Raw genomic sequence first — 18,951 nt, 5'->3', positions numbered from 1 at the left:
TGTACCCTCCTCCACGGAGGGGTTCGTTTCTTGTTGGGCCCTCCTGCCCAGCGGAACAGATAGTGCCCTCGGCACAGTGTGAGTGTGGGAAGGAGGAGAGTGAGGTGCTGGGTTCCAGGGCTCTGACACACACACACACACACACACACACACACACACGTGGGTGCACTTATAAGAATTTGCTCGCGTGCAGGTAAAGAGGCCAGGGAACTTAGTCTTAAGATTTTTATAAAAACCGTCAACCAAGGGCGGGCCAGAGGGAGGAGAGGGCTGCAGTGTTGTTCTTAACGGAGGTGAGGACAGATCCAGGGCCCAGGCCAGCGCCTAGGACCCGGGAGAGGCAGCAGCACAGACAGTGTGTTAGAGCTGAAGGCGGTGCAGGCCTCCAGCTCTGAGGGTGAAGCTGGGAGCAGCCGCACCCGCCCTGCCCTCGGCCATGGACAGAGGCCTGGCCCGCTCCCAAGCCTAGTCCTGCAGGGACACCTTCACAAAGAGGGTGGCAGATGGGTGCTGGTCTCCATTCTTGGACAAGAGGTGGACGTGGCGGTATCCTGGCAGGTGAGGGGGTGGGAAGGAGCACACAAGGAAAGTTCCAGTCACTCAGGCAGGATGCTGCAAGGGACAGCCACCCCCACCCAAGAGATGCCAGGCCCTGCCGCCCCCCACCTTGCCCTCCCCTCCCCTAGCCAGGGGTCCTCAAACTTTTTAAACAGGGGGCCAGTTCACTGTCCCTCAGACCGTTGGAGGGCCGGACTATAGTTAAAAAAAAAACAACTATGAACAAATTCCTATGCGCACTGCGGGCCCGGGACGAGTCGGCTGCTAAGCAGGACAGGCAGCGGCACCCGGCGGGCCGGATACATGTCCTCGGCGGGCCGCATGTGGCCTGTGGGCCGTAGTTTGAGGACCCCTGCTAGACAAACACTCACCCTGCTTGAGGCTGTTCAGGGGGATGGTGCTCTGGCCAATGAAGTCGTTCTTGGAGGAGGCGTCGTAGTCCTCCACCACGAAGCGCACGAGTGCCAGCTCAGGCACCGCCACCTCAAACTCAAACTCCGTGTCCCACCACGGGTTGAAACCTGGGGGCACAGGCGCTATGTCAGCAGCCGGGACACCAGCTGCAGCAGCCGGGCCCAGCCCCGCCTCGGCACGCACCGTTATTGGTGACCACTGCGGTCTGGCGGCTGGCCGTGTCCCGGCCCACGCCGTGGACCTCCACCGTCACCTTGGGGTCCACAATGGAATTCTTACTCTTGTTGACTTTCGGCAGCTGCTGTCCTGTGATGACCTAGGGAAGGTGGTGGGCATCAGGGATGGTACTGAGGGGGAAGGGTGGCCCGTGGGCTCCTGGCCCTTCTCTGGCTGGCCATACCCGGATGTTGAGCCGCTTCCGAGTCCACCAGGGCCCCTGAGCCAGGTTACGCGGGTTGAAGGTGGAGCTGGGGTCTCGCAGGAAGGCAGGCTTCAGCACGTACCCACAGGCCCCGTTGTCCTGGAAGCGGCCCTGATACACGTCCATCTCTGGTCCAGGAGTCTGGAAGTTCAAGGCCACTACAGGTAGGACAGAGCAGTCACAGGCTGTGGGTTGGCTTCAGCCTCCTCAGGGTACACTGAGGCCTGTGAGTCACGTGGTGAGGCAGAAGCAGGGGCCAGTATCGCTGCAAGGCCTCCTGCCCTCGGCACCAACCTCACAGCCCATTTCTGGTGCTGGGACTCAAAAGGACTACGATGCTAACGATGGGGCTTCAGGCACTGTCTCGCTGGTAAGGGGATGGTCCCAACGGAGGTCACCAGCTCCTAAGCCCACACACTCCTGCATCTGGCCCTGCCTAGGTCCCCTGGTCTCCTGCTCCCTGGCCCTCTGCACTGAAACCCTCAGCCCGGCCTCCTCCCGGGCCCAGCCAGTGCATACCGATCTGGCAGCCCCCATTCCACATCTCCACGGGGCTGTAGTTGGAGGAGTCGGTTCTCCACCCAGCAGGGTAGATCCTGCTCAGGTGATTCACGTTGTGGCGGACAAGGCTGTTTCCTGAGGCGGGTATGGGGTGGTCAGACATGGAGGCCTCAGGCGTGCCTGAGTCCCTCCCACCAGCTCCGCTGGTAACAGCTGGGAGTGCTAACTTTGTTCACAGGCAGGGGGTGGGGAGTGGGGGGGAGCCAGGTCGGCCCTGGCCAGCCCGGATAGTCAGACAGGGGCAGCACCCTCAGGGTGCAGGGCCGGGGCTCACCTGATTCTTGGAGCAGTCGGAGGACACGGTTCTCAGAGAAGGACGCCATCTCATAGAAAGCCTGCCCCGGGCTGCCAGGGCTGGAGAAGCCCCGGAAGTGGACGCTCTTACAGTAAATGACCATGTCAGAGAGCTCCTTCACTAGCCTGAGCTTGTCCTCCTGGGGGCCACGGGGAGGCCCGGGTTAGATTCAGAGGTGGGGGCAGGTGGACACTGAGAGAGCCAGAAACCCAGACACAGAGAGACAGAGAGAGGGAGACAGACACAGAGAGGGGGCAGAGGGTCTGAGTGGCAGCCACAGAGAATTGAGACAAGGCAACCATCCCACCCGGTGCTGGGGGGGGAGGATGGGGGAGGGACCAGGGATGCCCTCCCCCCACAGCTTCCCCTCGAACCTTGGGCTTGTGCTGCACTCGGCTCCTCACGGCCTCATCCTCCATCTCGGCTGCCTCATCCTCATCTGACACAACAATGGCCTCAGGGCCACCTTCCCCGCTGGGGGGCAGGAGTCCCCCTAGCTTCTTTCCCTTCAGCAAGATCTTCCCCTTCAGTTGCTACGGATGGAGGGGCAGCTGGTCAAGATCCAGCTGGCCTCCCAGCCAGTCTCCCTGCCCTCTTCTCTGGGCACCCCCATGCCCACTGTGCACCTCAGGGGATGGGAGGCTGGTGGTGGCCCATTCCAGCGGCCGGTCCAACAGCATGGAGCCCAGAGTAGTGCTCAGGTGTCGCGCCATCACGCGCTGCTGCTCCAGGCTGCAGTGGTTCTCCAGGGACAGGATGACGGGGTAGGGGGACGCCTGGCGGTCCAAGGCAGATTAGGAGGGATTGGCCACCCCTAGCCTTCCCCTCCTCCCCGCCCAGGGGTGTGGCCACCTTGAAGGCGTAGTCCCGAATGGCTCTGAGCACGTCGCAGAAGAGGATCTTGGAGGTGAAGGTGTAGCCGTGGTAAATGATGGGCTCCTGGTTGGGTCCGTCCCAGCAGTCCAGCTCCAGGCAGCGGCAGCCTTTGCACAGCGCCCTGTAGAGGGAGTGGCGCTAGGACCCCGCCCCCGCCGGAGCCCCGCCCCCGCCGGAGCCCCGCCCCCGCCGGAGCCCCGCCCCCGGCCTCCACGGGCTGCCCCACCGGATGTAGGCTTCGGTGCTGCTGGGCCCGGTGAGCTGGTCTTCCAGCAGGTAGGTGTTGTGCGAGGAGGACACCAGGTAGTGGCTGAGCGGCTGGCCCATGTCCTGGTAGACCCGCCGGTGCGCCAGGTTGAAGGCGCTGCCGTCGGCCGAGAGCAGGTACATGAGGAAGCCGTCCTTGGTCATCTGCCGCTGTGCTTTGGCTGGGAGGGAGGCGGGGCCCAGTCAGAGCCCTCCACCGGCCAGCCACCTCCTGGGGCCCTGTCTTCTCCTGTTCTGTCCCCCACACTGTGAGGCCCTTGAGGACAGCACTTCACCTCCCCTGGCTCTGTGCCTGCACACAGGAGCCCTCTCCAGGACAGGGCCGGGTCTCAAAGGTGGGCCCAGGATGGGCATCAAGAGGGAAGCAGGGACAGTGTTTGCTTTCCCAGCCTCCTCTCCCTCTTTCCTGGGAGAGGGCTCCTCAAAACCCCCTGAAGGAGGAACTGAGGCAGGTAGTGATCCTGTCTGCCATCTGCCTGCTTTCATGGGCCGGCAAATACTGGCCGGGTCCTGAGGCTGCCTGAGCACCCCCGTTCCTGCAGCTCCCTATTTTGGGCTGCAGTGTCCCCAGGGGTCTCCCAGCCTGGTGTGGCCCTCACCAGTCTCGTTGGGCTCGTAGCGCTCAATGAGGGAGAGGGCCAGTGCAGGCCCGGCCGCCTCCTCCCGCTGCTGGTGCTGCAGGAAGGTCACTAACTGATCCACGGACAGCCTCTGCCCTGAGCCTGCAGCCTCCTCGAAGGTGCGGTCGATCTCCTTCCGCTTGGTCAGCATCTTGTAGAAGGCCTCAATCTCCTCGTCCTCCAAGGAGTCTGTCTGGGAGTGGTCACATTCCTGCAAAGCCAGGACAGCCCCGTGGGCAGGCTCAGAGCTGGCCCTGGCCTAGGGCCGAGAACCCCACTGCCAGGGCTCCCTCCTGCCTCACCCTGAAGATCTTCCGGGCGTAGCTGTCGTCCACCTGGATGTTGAGCTCCTTCAGGAAGTTCTGCAGTTCCTTGAAGCTCATCTTGTTATCCTTGTTTTTGTCAGCTTTTCGCAAGCAGGAGTGAATCCAGCTGGGCAAGAAGTAAGGAAAGAACCCAGGCGCCCACGTACCCCCAGAGCCCCAGCCAGAGCCATGTTTCAAGCCCAACATCAACTCCTGGGCCCCGGCAGGCCGAGGCCACTGTATTAGTAGACACAGCTCCCTGCAGGCCCCACTTACTGGAATCCGAATCCCAGGGGCAAGGCCTGGTGGCCTCTTGAGTGGAAATGTTACATCCTAGTACGGGGTCTTTTTCCTATCCGCTGGCTTTGAACCCTTTCCAATTTTAAAAATATTTATTTTCTTTCTATAAAAGGATTTATTGTAGATAATCTAGCAAATAAAGAAAAATAAACAAATCCCCCCTAGCCTCAGGGATAACTCTGTTAATATTTCAAGCTATGTCCTCTCGTTTTCAGTGTATAACCGTTAGCCAACTTGACTAAAGCACTTGGGGCTTACTTTATAGGAAACAGCAAATGTCAAGCCACTGATCATGTTGTCGTGATGGGGCACTTAGCCCCCAGGTCTCTCTTACCTCTATCCTCTCTCCCCTCAGCCTTGACCTTGAGAAATAGATGATTTAAATGCCAGAGACTAGGTCTCCCACTGAAGCAGATGACCCCTCAGCCTCACAACTCCGTGCTGGTTACAGACGGGGGAGGAGGGGACATCGGGGGGCCGCATAGCTCTCTGGTGCTTGGGTCAGAGTGGACCAAAAACGGCTCCAGAGGCCTCCCCTGCTTCCCTTCTTCTAGGGACTGAATTGTGTTCCCCCAAAATGTGTGTATTGAAGCCCTAACTCACAATATGATGGTATTTGGAGCTGGGGTCTTGGGAGGTTTAGATGAGGTCATGAAGTGGGGCCCTCTTGATGGAATTAGTGTCCTTATAAGAAGAGACACCAGAAAACTTGCTCTCTCTCCCTCTCTCTCTCTCTCTCTCTCTGCCATCAGAGGACACAGTGGGAAAGAAGGCATCCATCTAGAAGCTAGGAGAACAGCTCTCACCAGAACCCAACCATGCTGGCCCCCTGATCTTGGACTTCCCACCTCCAGAACTGTGAGAAAAGGTATTTCTGTTGTTTAACCAAATCTGTGCTATTTTGGTATGATGGTCCGAGCCGGGCATCTTCCATTCCCAGGCTGACCTGGGGACCACCCCAGCCAGAATCGGCCACCAGAAGGATACTGCTGCAGCTTCTGCTGCTGGTCCATGGAGCCTGAGTGATGGATGATCTTGCGCAGACCCTGCACCCAGTGCTGGGCGTCAGCTGGTGATGAGGCGATGAGGTCTAGTGTTCTTCGCTGGTCTTTAAAGACAATGGAGAAGCAGCGGTCCTCGGGCACGTCACGGGCAAACTTCTCCAGGCCCTCCGTGCGGTGTCCCATCCGTACCTCCTGAATGTCCTCGATGGAGACTGTAAGGAGGCGATGGGGGCAGAGGGAAGCATGAGGTCACCCCCTGCCCCCGACATGGTGGAGGCCACAGAGGAAGGGACCACAGTTTAGAGACAGAGGTGGGGCTGGAGCTCAGACATTGATCCAGGGAGAAAGGAGCCGGCAGGAGGACAGACAGTGGCGGCGGAAGGAGGAAGGAAGGCAGAGACCGAGGTGGAGAAGGAATGTGAGACACAGCTGTAGTGGGCAGAGTGAACGCGAAGAGAGGGACTGACTGCAGGGTGGGCAGGCCTTGGGCCCCAGACCCCACTGTTTCTGTGCTGTAGGGAGCAAAGCCCTGGGAGAGGATTGGGGCAGAGCAAACCATTCTGGAGCTTGGGGCCTGTGACCGAGAGGAGGCCACACGCCCTCCTGATCAGACTGACTTTGGACCCGTTCTCCCCTCAGACAGTCGTGTGAGCCTCCAGCCCCCTCTCCTGACCATTCAGGAGGCGCGAGCCACCCTCAGCCAGCCCTGGCTTTGGGGTCTGGGGGCACAGAGGGAAAGGTACTGTGTCAGAGGGTAAAGAGGACCTTACCCCATTTGTGCTGTATGTGTCCAGAACTCAGGGGACCCCTGGGCCAGGAGGGTGCAGGAAGGCTCTGCCCTCCAGGATCCCAAGAGGCAGACTGGAGCATGCACACTGGGGGTCTGAGAGATGCCATCATTCTGCCCTTGGGAGCCAGGCCGAGGGCCCTGCAGCCTTCCAAGCTTCAGGGAGCAGCAAGGCCCTGCCTACCCTCCCTAACCCCCAATGTATCCTCCCTGATCTGGCTGGGAGCCAATCCCACCAGGCACTGTGCCTGCCCTCCCCCCATCCTGAGCCATCCACCTCCATCTGTCCTGGGTCCGAGACCAGCTCTAGCTGAAAGCCGCTTGTCCCCCCTGGTGCCCGCACACACCCGAGTGCCCCGGAGTCTCCTAGCCACCTGCAGGCCCCATGTGTGTGCCGTGGGCCCAGCCCGGACAGCAGGCTCTGGGAAGTGGAACACGTGAGCCATCTAAGGTTCAGGGGATATCCCTGCTTAATCCCTGTGCCCAGAGCCTCCTGCGCCCCACTAGGCCCCACACCAGCTGCCCCTGACCCAGGCTGGAGTGCAAACAGGAAGCCTGAGCCCTGGAGCTCCCGGGCCGGCACCCCCACCCGCACCAGAGAGAAAGTCCAGATGTCTCCACTGCTGATAATGCCCGTCTGCCCCTGGGAACCAGAGTGGGGTGGTGTGTGTGGGGGTGGAGGGGGGGCGCAGGGGACTAGTGGTGACAGAATCAGGGGAGACTTAGGGATCAGGGAGCAGAGGCAGAGAGAACCACTACTCCCTCACCGGGCCTCAGTTTCCCTGCGGATTGAGTACCGCTGAGGACAACAGTCTCACCCTCAGCAGGGAAGCAGCCAGCAGGCAAGCACAGCCTAAGGCCTGCCTCAGTGGCTCTGACATGGAAGGGAGCCCCTTGGGCCACTGTCCTCACCTGACCACACCCGACGCCCGACCCTGGACCTGTCACCCCTGCAGCCCCCTCACTCATGTCCCGTCCTCAGTCTCGCCCTGCTTCTTGCTCACACTGGGTCTCCTCCCTGGAATTCCATCCTGCCCTCTGCTTATCGCCATCCCAATGTGAGGGTCTCACCTCGCCAGGGCAGGTCTGGAAAGGCCTGAGTCTCTACTCCGCTGCCGCCCCCACGCACAGCCCCACCAGGTGGGAGGCACACACTGGGAACCATTCAGATGGACTGGCGGCTGGGCTCCCAGGAACCCCCAGGGCTCAGAGCGTAAGATGCCCCGTTCCCACGGTGCCGCCACCCACCAGCGTCTAGCGGGAAACTCCATATCAGGGCAGAGGCCTGTGAAGAAGCCTGGCTGGTGCCCCAGAGGCAAGGTCAGGGTCACTCCAGTGCTGAGTGGCAGACGTGCGTGGAGGGTGGTTTTCTGAGAGCGCTTCAGTCTCCATCCCCTCAGACCCTGCCCTGGCCCACAGCCCCAAGGCCCCAGCCCAGCTCCCCACATCTGTCCCTGCTCCTGTCCTGCCTCACCTCTGGCCCCTTAGGCCACAGGTCAGCAGGCCATACCTCCTTATGTTTCTGCCCAGTGTCCTGAGGCCCAGCAGACCCTTCCTGGGGTACCTTCTGTGGGCTGACCCGCCCCTTCCTCCTGTGACCCTCCTACTCCTACCTGGGGCCTGTCACCTGTGTATGACCTCATTCCCTATAGACCTGCCACTGTGCTGACCCTGCCTGTCCCCAAACGGCCATAGGCAGGTGAGTGGGTGAGGGATTTCCTGAGGTCTGGGCTGTGAGAAACCCAGCTGCTCTAGCCCGTATAGCAGCCACCAACCGCATGTGGTCATTTAAATAGAAATTCATTAAAATTCAACCAAGTGAAAAGTTCCATTCCTCAGTCACACCAGCCACATTTCAAGTGCTCAGTGACCAAGGTGGCTAGTGGCAACTGTGACAGACAGCACAGCTATAGGACATTCCCATCACCACAGTTCTCGGGACAGCCTTGGTCTGAGATTTTCCCACCAAGTAGAGGTGCAGCGTAGACCTCGCATTTGTCAAAGACTTTGGGGCATTCTGTGTTAAGCAGTCATCAGAGTTTCCCGCTAAGGCCTTGTAGGGGACACTCTCCATTTGCAGGCCTGTGCCTTGGGTTCCTGGGCCATTTCCGAAGCTTCTGGAAAGCCCTCGAACCCTTGCCCTTGAGGGAGCTACCCTGCTGAGGCCTCTCTGTTCATGTCCTAGCCGCACTCGGCCCCATCTCCCTGGTATGGTCCCAGTCCTAGGGAAGGGCTACCTCCTTCGGGCCCCACATCACATCCCAACCGGGCTTTATCTGCCCCAACTTTGGGCTGGCTTTGGCCTCGCCACACCTGGCGTCCAGTCCACCCAACTTCCCTGCTCCCCACAACTGCCTGGGCGGATACCTATGCGTTCACACAACACTGTCCAGCTCTCTCCCTCCTCGGAACCTGCTTTCCTCCCCCTGCGGTCATGGTTACGTGCCCCTAACCCCCAGAAGCCTTTAGCATCTCCATCTGTAGTCCTGGGTCCGTGACTGCGCTCTCCAGCCCAGTCCAGAACTCAATTTTCACTGCCTCCTACCCCAGACTCTGGCTAGCTGCAATGTCCCCATAACTGGTCCTGATCGCATGACAGACCTATGCCCCACCAGGCTGGGACTCAGTTTCCCTATCTGTGGTCCTGGTCCATGATGGAACTCCACCCCCAGCCAGCACCCGCGTCCCCATCCAAGCATGGGTTGCACACTCTGCCTCCTCCCGCACCGCCCCGGGGCACTCACACAGCTGGGACTCGGGGCTCCGCATGACCTTGCGGGACTCCTGCCAGATGGTCTTGCAGTCTTCCTGCAGCTTGTAGAAGCGCTCTCGCCGCCATGAGTTGGACTTCACCTTCAGGAGCTGGGTGCCCTTCAGCAGCGCCTGTAGGTCCTCGTCGTTCTGTAGGCCTAGGGGGCAGAGCTCGTAAGATGCCACCTCCGCCAGTGTCCCTGCTGTCCCAGACCCCACGCTGGCCACGCCCACTTCCAGACCCTCTAGGAGCCCACTTTTCCCCAGCCTCGTCCTCATCTCTCTGTTCACATCTCCCCCCTTCAGCCATGCTCCCCTGCCCTGCCTCCACCACGAAGTCATCTCTGAGCCAGCCGAGGCCATGCAAACCTTGGGTTGCCTATCCACTCAGGGCCACACTTCGTACACTGACCTGCACCCCCCCCCCCCCGCCACCAGCTGAGTGGACAAAGGGAGGGCAGCTAATCTAAGAACTCCTGGTCCCTGGGGAACCAGACACCGCCCCCCCAGGAAGTAGCCTGGCTCTGAAAGACGAGGTGGGTCCCTCCTGGTCACACGTAGGGGTCAGAGTGACCTGAAGGAAGCGGGACTAGAAGATCGGGCAGAGCAGGAAAGAAAAGGGGCAGACACCGATGGAAATGGATCCAGAGCATCTCACAGCCCAACAGCCTCCCAACTCCAGGGGCTATGGAATCACCTGTGCCTACGTCCAGGTCCCCCCACCCCACCCCCGACTAACTGTGTGACCTGGGCAAGTGGCCCCATGTTGCAGGGCCCCTGCTTTCCCGTCTGTAAACTGAGGGTAAATATAGCAGCCCCCTCAAAGGGAAGGGCTATGGTTAAACGAGATGATGCACGATTCTGGGAAGGCCCGGAGGTAAAGCAGTTGTAGTTCTTAGTGCCAACACTGTAGTTACTGTGGGGCCCTTGTGCCCATCCCTGCCACCCTCACCACTGCCATCGCCACCCCTGACTTGCACCTACTTGAGTGGGTCTTGATCCTGGCCCCAGAAGAGAGGAGCCCACTGCAGCCTGTGTTCATCCTGTTGGGGTGCCCCTGTCCCCCCACGCCCACCCCATCACTGAGTGTCCTGGGTCCAGGACGCCTCCGGGTGCAGCAGCCTTAAGTCACAGTGCAGCCCTTTCAGAAGCTGGGGCCAGGCCCAGCCCCACAGCGAGGACCAGAACCCTGGCTGCTTGGCACCCCCTTGCTGCTCTCAGAGACCCAGGCTGGCCTGAGGCATGGGCTCCCAAAGCTATGGTGCCCAAGCAAGAGGCACCAAAGGGATACTATGCCCCTCCCCAGGAGCCCTCGCCCCCAGCAGACCCTGTGCCAAGTGTGATCAAGGAGAGACCCCCAACCCTAATAACCTATCATTGTCATGTAGAGTGAGACCCATCTACAGCTGTGCCTGTCCATTTCACCCTATATCTGTACCTATAGATCTGTATCTGCATGTATCACCCTATATCTCTATCTATAGATCTGTATCTCTATCTATCTATATCTGTATTATCACCCTGGCCACATGCAGTCCAGCAGCCAGCTCCGTTCAGAGCCAGTTGGCCATGTCACCTCATGTCTGTCACCAATATTAAAAGTGTGTGGCTATAGCCATCTCTGTCCTCTGCTCCAGCAGGGAGCGTGTGCGTCCAGCCTGTGGGGCCTGTGCCTAGGCCTGTAGGGTTTTCTTTTCTGAGCCCAGATTCCCTGCCCCTCAGAGCCTCTCCCGCTGTGTCCTTACCTCCCCACTCCCTAGCCAGGCCCACACACCCACAGGACCCACAGAACTTTCTGGGCCACTTCCGTAAGCCCCCCGTCACCACATCCTCTTTCCCCTTGCCAGTCTCCTGCCTCCAGCGGGGACAAAGCTCAGGGCTAACTCCCGCCTCCCTATCGCTTTGGGCAACTCCCTTCCCAATCTGTGCCCCAGCTCCCCATCAGCACTGGGCGAGGACAGTGTTGGAGGAGGCGTCTCTGAGCCTTCTCAGAGGCCATCTTCTGATGTGACCTTCCCCCACCTTTGTCCCAAGTCTCTCCACCCCAGGAGACCCCTCTGCCTTGGTGGGAGCAGTTCCCCTTCGGCCCCAGGAGAAGCCCAGTGGAAGAGAAGGGGGTTCCATCCGGCAGGATGTCCTAAACTGCTGGTTGTGTCTGTGGAGCTCAAAACCAGAGGAAGGGAGGGGGAGCCCCCATGCTGCCAGAAGAGGCACCTCGGCCTCTGCCGGGGACCCCACGGTCCTTTCTGAGGCTGGAGTGCACCTGGGAGGGACACCGTACACTCCGTCCGCACCCACCCCCAAGCTGGGCACGCATGAGGACCAGCCCCTGCCCACAGCGCTGGATGGGACTGGGGGGGAGGGGGTGGGAAAGGAGAAGGTGAGCCCCACCCTCCAGCTCTGGAAAACACCGTGAGGAGATGACATGTTCATCCTGTCCCGGAGCCAGGCTGTGGCCCTGTCTGCAGTCAGGCAGAGATAAGCCCCCTGGCTGCCGACGTGACTTCCGGACACAGACCTCCCTCCCAAGGTGGGCGCTGATAACACTGCCCTCTGGGCCACTGGGCCACCTGGGCAGGCGCCCCCACCTCCGAGCCTCATGGAGGCCCTTTTGTTTCGGAGGCTCCTGGGCTGCCCGCCCCACCGCCCAGCAAGTGTGGGCACTCCTCACCCAGCCCCATTCACTTAGCTCTAGTGCCCTCTCCTGTGGGAGGGTGGGGGGAGAGGCCTCTGAGCTCAGGGGCCGCCCGCTGCACACAGCAAGGTGCCCAGGGGAGGGTGCTGTAGGCACCAATAGGAGGCTGAGGGGGGTGCCAGGAGTCCTGACCATGTACCTAGGGGGGTGCATAATGGAGACAAACTGGGCTTGGGACTCATAATAATACATGGCAATACTGAGATAAAGTCACACAGCGATGCACATTGTTACATGGACTCACACACAGCCACACAACACACAGTGCCTTATCATCATCATCATGATAATAATAGCATCCACCATAATAATGGTTAGTATTTGAATAAGATCCTGTTCTTAGCGCATGTATTTAACCTCCCTAACAACCCTATGAGGAGGCACTGTCACTATTCCCATTTCACAGATGAGGAAACTGAGGCTCAGGGAAGTTACATGGTGGAGTCAGGACTCAGAAGCCTGCCCACAGGGTCCATGATAGGAAACATTACCATATGCAGCCACCACACAGGAGTACACTGTCACCAGTAGTAATGTCAGAAAATCCACAAAACACACATCATAACGCAAAGTAATAGAACCACTCAGTCGCCTGGATCACCCACTGTCACATCTGCCACCCATAGTGCACACAGCATCACATTGGACCACACACTGTTGCAGATCATCTCAGGATTACAGTCATACCAGTTACGCATCAGGCCACATATCCGGTGGTGCCTCATAAATCTATAAACAGGGAGGGAGGGAGGGGTGACAAGGAGCAGGGAGGCTTAGAGGAGCTGGGGTATGTCAGGAGGAGGGGTAACCAATGGCCCCAGGACTCACCCCACATGCCACCCCTGCAAACACAGCCCCACAAAAGGTCACACACTCACAGGAATACTAAACAGGTCCAATCAAAGGAACATATAGTCTGCCTCCTGCCCCAGCTGCCGTCCCAGTCTCCACAGATCTCGGTGTTCCCTGCGACCCTTACCCAGCCTCTGCCCATTGAGCGCCGCCACCTTGAGGCTCTGCTCCTGCAGGTAGAGCTCTCTGGAGTGGCTCCGGCCCCGCAGAAATTGCATGATGCTCCGCAGTGGCCCCGCCGCCCGCCGAGCCTGGCCCGGGACAATGCACTAGTCTCCAGATGCCTAACAAGGCGGGAGCAGGGGCGGAGACCAGGAGGGGGCGGGGCTAGAACCCAGTTGGAGGGGCGGGGCCTCAGCCCTAGAGGCGGGGCGAGAGAGAAATCTGGGCTGAAAGGGGCGGGGCCGATAGCCCCTGGAGGTGGGGCGAGAGCGGAATCCAGGCGGAGAGAGGAGGAGCCAGAACCCAGGGGGCGGGGCGCCCCGGAGGAGGAGCCCGGTCCGGGAGGCGGAGTGGGACAAATCCATAATCCAGGAAGCGAATCAGTGACGAAAACCAGAAGCCAGAAAGTGGATCGAGGGCACAGCCAGAGCCAAAGAGGCGGGGACGGGGACGAGCCGGGCCCTGGGGGCGATGTGGAGGCTGAGCTAGACCCAGAAAGCTGATCCGGGACGAGTCAGGACCCAGGGGGCGAACCCGGGGCGGGGTCCTCACGGGAAGGCGGTGTTCCGCAGAGGGGCGGGGTCCGACCCGGGGGTGGAGCCTGAGCCTGGCTTCCAAACACCAGCTGGGGTCTCGGGGAGGAGGCTGAGGGGCAGCGTGCAGTCTAGCGGTGAACGGGATGGAGGCTGTGCCAGACAACCTAGCCAGCCAAGTATTTTACCAAAATTACTCAACGAATTCATTGTGACTCAGCTGGCTGTCGCCTCACTTGTGAACCTCAGTCAGGCCTGTTTCCTTCTGTTTCCCCACCTGAGTGGGTAATCTCCAAGGTTCGGAATGCGAAAGGAATTCTTGAAGAAAAAAAAAATGCTGATCTTAAATGAGTCCATTAACACAGGCTACTTTGATAAATACATGAGGACCACTGCCACTTTATACACACTGTGCTGCCAGGGTGCAGGGGAACAGTGGGGCCTTTCATTAAGTTACAACTTCTCTGTCATTCGCCCAGCAGTTGTTTATTGAGCCCCTACTGTGTGCCAAGGTCAGGACACCACCCCTGCCGGCCTGACTCACTCCTCTCTCGCTCCCCGCCTCTGAATAGTTCGCTTCCCTTCAGCTCCAGTCCCCAGCACTGGCAGTGAGTCACTGGCAAAGCCACTTACTAGCACAGGCAAGCACAGCGACGATAAACGGAAGCACCAGGTGACTTGCCTAAAGTCACTCCACAGAGAGTAAGTCATGGGAACGTGTTGTTGCAGATGAGCTGCAATATGGGCACAGACAAGTTGTTACTCATTTTGGAAAGGGGCGGGGAGCAGAGTGTAAGGGGAACCTCTGTTTGAGAGAAACCATGCAAGGGTTGTTAGCTGGAGGACCAATCATAGAATCACATCTCAATGTAATTTGCCTTTTGAATGATATCTTTTATGGTACATTTATTTTTTTTAAATGATTTTTTTTAAAATATATTTTATTGATTTTCTACAGAGAGGAAGGGAGAGGGATAGAGAGTTAGAAACATCGATAAGAGAGAAACATCGATCAGCTGCCTCCTGCACACCCCCCGCTGGGGATGTGCCCGCACCAAGGTACATGCCCTTGACCGGAATCGAACCTGGGACCCTTCAGTCCCCAGGCCGACGCTCTATCCACTGAGCCAAACCGGTTTCGGCCTTTTATGGTACATTTAAAAACAAGGTCCTGGGAAGGGCCTGCAGGCTTCACCTACTGCCAAAGTGGCCTATGGCACAAAAAAGTGACTGATCAGTGTGTGTCCGTGTAGTGTGAACAGAACTTTGAATCATAATTGAGGTGGATAGGGCGTTGGCCACCCCAACTTGCTATGATGGTTCTGAACCATTATCTCTTGGGGATAGTGGCTTTTTAGCCAACCTAGAGCTCCCATGCCCATTAGTGCCTCTAACTTCACACCTGTGAAATGGGTATTGCCATCCTGCGGATGAGAAAACAGGCCCAGAGAGGCAAGTGGATTTGCCCAGGGTCACAATATACGGCAAAGCTAGGACTGGAGCCCAGGTCTCCGGAGGCCAAGATGAAGCCAGGGTCTTCCTATATAGCTTGTCTTCCCCTTTTTAAAAATTTTAATCCTAACCCAAGGATATGTTTTTATTGATTTCAGAGAGAGAAAAATGGAGGGAGAGAGGAACAGAGAGAGAGAGAGAGAGAGAGAGAGAGAGAGAGAGGTGAGAAACATCAACCTGTTGCCTCTCGTACACACCCCACCCAGGGATCGAACCCGAAACCTAGGTGTTGCTTTGACCAGGAATCAAACCCACAACCTTTCGGTGTGTGGGACAGCACTCCAACCAATCGAGCCACCCGGCCAGGGCACCTGCTTCCACTTTTACAAATGCCACTTCTCCTGTGGGCAGGAGGGATTCGGTGTAGGAAACGTTGGTGGAGGCAGATGTGTTCAGCGAGGACAGGGCCCTGGAAGGTTGTGTCCTTTCAGGCACATCTGGGAACCTGCTCGAGACGCCAGTGCTGCCCTGGCCAGAATGGAGAGAGCAGAGGAAGTGAGCTAGGAGGAGATGGGGGGCCGGGAACTCCAGTCAGAGGGCCTCAGACTTGGGAAGGAGCCCCTGGATTCCTGAACCCAGTTCCGGTCACATTTTTTCCTGGCTAGGGATTGCCGTATGGTGTACCCTCATCTCCCAACGAACTAGGCAGCAACGCACAGGGCATGGTCACCTGGGGGAACCTGGCACAGGCTGGGTCCCAGGCACTGTTCTCACTGCCTTATAGGTGTCACCTCCTTCAATCCTCACAGCAGCCCTATGAGGTAGGTAGTATTCTCTTTTTTTATTATTAACTATATTTTATTGATGTTTTACAGAGAGGAAGGGAGAGGGATAGAGAGTTAGAAACATCGATGAGAGAGAAACATCGATCAGCTGCCTCCTGCACACCCCCCACTGGGGATGTGCCCGCGACCAAGGTACATGCCCTTGACCGGGATCGAACCTGGGACCCTTCAGTCTGCAGGCTGACGCTCTATCCACCGAGCCAAACCGGTTTTGGCGGTAGGTAGTATTCTTATCCCCCATTTTACAGATGAGGCACAATTAAGGGATTTGTCTTGATGAAAAAGCCAAGGAGTTTGCCCAGAATCCATGCAGGTCTACTACACTGCCTCTGCATGTATCTGGGGGTGAGGACAGAAGGGACATGTCATATCCAGGGAGGCAGGTCTCAAACAGGATGGGCCAGGGCGGCCAAGCCCGTGCCACAGGATTGGGAGGCCCTGGCTGAGCTTGCAGGCAGCCTCCTCTCCAGGGGAGACACGGGGGCTGCCTGGGGAGAGAGAGCGGACAAAGGCGTAGATGCCTGAGGTGGAGCCCATTCTGACATGGGCTGAGGCCGAAGCCGTGCCAGAGGCGACTGAGGGCTTTTAGGTGGTCTGGGTGTGAGGCAGGCGTGTGAGAAGTGGCAGTGAGCAGGGCGGACAGCACTAGACGAGCTAAGGGATGATGAGAGAGAAAGCAGAGGTCCCCAGCGTGGTCCTCTGAGCTGCCAGTCTCCCTTCCTGCCAGGCTGGCAGGAGCATTGGGGCACCTCTGGCCTGAGGAGAGAGGAGGGAGCACTGGAAGGAGTGGGGATCCCATGACACGAGGTTGCCTCGAGGAGCCCGGGCTACTGGTATGAGGGTAACAGCTCTGGGCATGGAGCCAGGTCTCTCTGGGCCACGGGGACCAGGTCTGGCCAACTAGGAAAGGAGACAGACTGGGACTGGCTGATAAGAACACCTCCGGGTCGGACAGCTGGTTGGGGGGTGGGGGGAGGCTCTGACTTTCCCTTTCCCAACTATTATCTCCAGGTCTGGTTTAGAGGATGGATAGTGGACAGGAAGTCTCTAACCCTAAGGGTACTAGGAGACTGAAGGAGGTATGGTTAAGCAGTGATTGGTGTGAGAGGGGCGGGGCTTGCTGAGCTGACTGACGGTGGGGTTGGGGGTGGGGACAAGTGGGTAAGCTCCCGAAGTGTAGGCGAGACCCCAGGCTGGAGCAAAAAGATGCCAGGTCCAGGTTGGGGGTCCCGTCCAGCCATAAGGCCCCCAGGTCCTGGGGTCGGGAGCCCGCGGCTGCTCTCCCTCCAGGAGGGACCGCGTTAGGGCAAGGAGCTGGCTCAGACTCCGTTCGGGGTCGGAGGAGACAGTTCGGCTGGACAAAGGGTGGAGGCTCAGGCATTTCCAGCTGAGACTTGGCCCTGTCCCGCCAGGAGGATGCGCAGATGGAGGAATAAGGCTGTCCCCCACCCGCGCCCGCAGCCTGGGCATCGCGGACTGACTGAGTTCTGCGCGGGGCAGTTAGGGCGCCACGGCCCGACCTCTGCCAGCCTTGCACACCTTCCCGCCCCACCTCCCCCCCCACCCCCCCACCCATCCCCCCACCCCGCCACACCCACGCGGCCTGAAGCGATCCAAGCACTCCAGGGCTTTGTGGAGCTTCTCCGAGCGCCCGGACGGGGCGGGGAGAACTCGGTTATTCGTGGATGCTGGTTCCTTCCCTCCTCGGCCCCTCCGTGCGCGCTGGACCACGGAGCCCCGCCTTCCGTGACCAGGGTGAGGGGGCGTCCCCAGGCTGGGGGGACCCGGGAAAAGTCTTCAGACCCGCGCCCCTACCCCGCCACCCCGGTTTAGATCTGGGGGACTGAACTGGAAACGCCCAGGGTCGAGCCTGGCAGTCCCACCCTAAGTCCTGGGCCGAGATTTTCCCGATGGGACCGGAGGGCCGAGGGCGGGCCAGGACGGGGCGGAGGGTGGATGGAGGACCCCGGGGTCTTCCTCCCGGAGCCGGGACGGCTTGCTGCGGGGTGGACCCTCGCAGGGACTCCCCAGCGCGCCAGCCAGGCACTCACCGTGCAGGGTCAGGAAGTCCCGGCCCGAGTCCATGCCCGACGCGCGGCGCCTCGGGGCGGGGGCAGCGCGGCGGGAGTGGGGCGCTGCGGGGCACACGCGCGCGGCGACGGCGCCGGCGGCCTCGGGTCCGAGCCGAGTGCGGTGGAGACTCGCAGGGACTGCGGTGGGAGGAGGCCGGGGGTGGGCCCGGGACACCGCCCCGCCCCCGCCAGCCCGCCTGTGCCCCCGCCCCTCCGGTCCACCAACCCGCGTCTCTCCCCGCCCCAGCCCGGGAGCGGGAGGGAGGGCCGAGGTAGGGGCTGGGAAGTCCGCCTAACCCTGGCCGCTGGAGGGGGGACGCGCCCCGGCCAGAAATAACCAGCTCCCTCCCGCTTCCTCCGCCGCTGCCACCCACAGCGGCCGGCCCTGTCATTACCGAGGGCGGCTCAGCCCCACGCCCTGCCCGCGGGCGCCTCCCTGGGCTCGAGGAGATGCGCCAAGGAATCTGGCGTCACCCTCGGGAAGGGACGGGACGGCGTCATGTCCGACGCCCAGCCAGATTGTGGACAGGGAGCTCCGCGTCCTGGCGTCTAGCCGCTGCTCCCCGCGGGTCTGCTTTCCCGTCTGCAAAACGGGGGCACGGCTTCCGAGGTCCTCAGAGAGGGTTCCTGGACCTTGTCCGGAGGAGGGCCCCCTCCCCGCCAGCTGGGGAGTTTCTAATCCCAGGAGCGCCTTTGGTGGGGGTTGTGTGGGGCGGGGGCGGGAAGCTCACAGCAAGGGAGTGCAAGGAGCTCACCTTTGAGACCCCCCCCCCACCCCAAACTCCTGGCAATCTGTGCAGCACAGTGGCTGACAGGTGTAGAGCCTGAGGTCCGGTGATATTCCCAGGCTCCATTCTTTGGATGGCCTCCCAAGAGGCTGTCTGTGGACCCCAGACACCCTCTTTACAGGGTACTTAGAGAACCCCCAGGGAAAGTCTGGGGATCCTGCTACCCATCGCCCTTTGGGAAGGCCCCTTGGGAGAGCTGGGCTAAGTGTGGGAGAGCCCCTGAGGGCCTCCCAGGATGGGAGTCTGGCAGAAGCCAGCTGGGCCCCTTCTGGAGAAGCCCTTCTTCCCAGCACAGCCAGCCTGAGTGGCCCTGTCTCTTGGTTCTGAGGGTGGGGAATGGGTCAGGACTTCAGGACTTTGGAGAGCCCCTCCCTCCACAGACCTCCCTCAAGC

At 59.8% G+C, this 18,951-nt stretch overlaps 1 protein-coding gene across 3 annotated transcripts; it reads right to left on the bottom strand.

Moving 5' to 3' along the window:
• Nucleotides 1-212: 212 nt before the first annotated feature.
• PLCD1 (phospholipase C delta 1) lies at nt 213-17,909 on the bottom strand. Of its 3 annotated transcripts, none has more exons than XM_080673917.1 (15): nt 17,750-17,909; nt 9,153-9,317; nt 5,605-5,833; nt 4,315-4,444; nt 3,992-4,223; nt 3,352-3,553; nt 3,102-3,246; nt 2,876-3,025; nt 2,624-2,782; nt 2,229-2,388; nt 1,913-2,029; nt 1,373-1,551; nt 1,156-1,288; nt 930-1,079; nt 213-551 (listed from the first exon to the last, which is right to left on the bottom strand). In XM_080673917.1, exons 1-15 carry the CDS (start codon nt 17,781-17,783, stop codon nt 466-468), a joined length of 2,271 nt encoding a protein of 756 aa, XP_080530043.1. In that variant the 5' UTR covers nt 17,784-17,909; the 3' UTR covers nt 213-465. The 3 variants fall into 3 exon arrangements, 2 of the variants coding, with proteins under 2 accessions (XP_080530043.1, XP_080530042.1); XM_080673916.1 differs by lacking the exon at nt 17,750-17,909 and adding an exon at nt 12,834-12,948; XR_013960885.1 differs by lacking the exon at nt 17,750-17,909 and adding an exon at nt 12,834-12,948 and having other exon boundaries at nt 214-551; nt 1,373-1,534.
• Between the last annotated feature and the right edge of the window lie 1,042 nt (nt 17,910-18,951).

Source organism: Plecotus auritus (assembly GCF_963455305.1).
Source record: "Plecotus auritus genome assembly, chromosome: 6".
In the NCBI taxonomy this organism is placed as follows: domain Eukaryota; kingdom Metazoa; phylum Chordata; class Mammalia; order Chiroptera; family Vespertilionidae; genus Plecotus; species Plecotus auritus.
This window is presented reverse-complemented; position numbering and strand designations above follow the sequence as displayed.

Coding starts and splice junctions, on each gene's coding strand:
- PLCD1 (XM_080673916.1), bottom strand. CDS start 12,924: ATGCAATTTCTGCGGGGCCGGAGCCACTCCAGAGAGCTCTACCTGCAG. Junction 3,554..3,991: donor CTACGAGCCCAACGAGACTG/GTGAGGGCCACA, acceptor CCTCCCTCCCAG/CCAAAGCACAGCGGCAGATG. Junction 2,783..2,875: donor CCAGCCTCCCATCCCCTGAG/GTGCACAGTGGG, acceptor CTCCATCCGTAG/CAACTGAAGGGGAAGATCTT.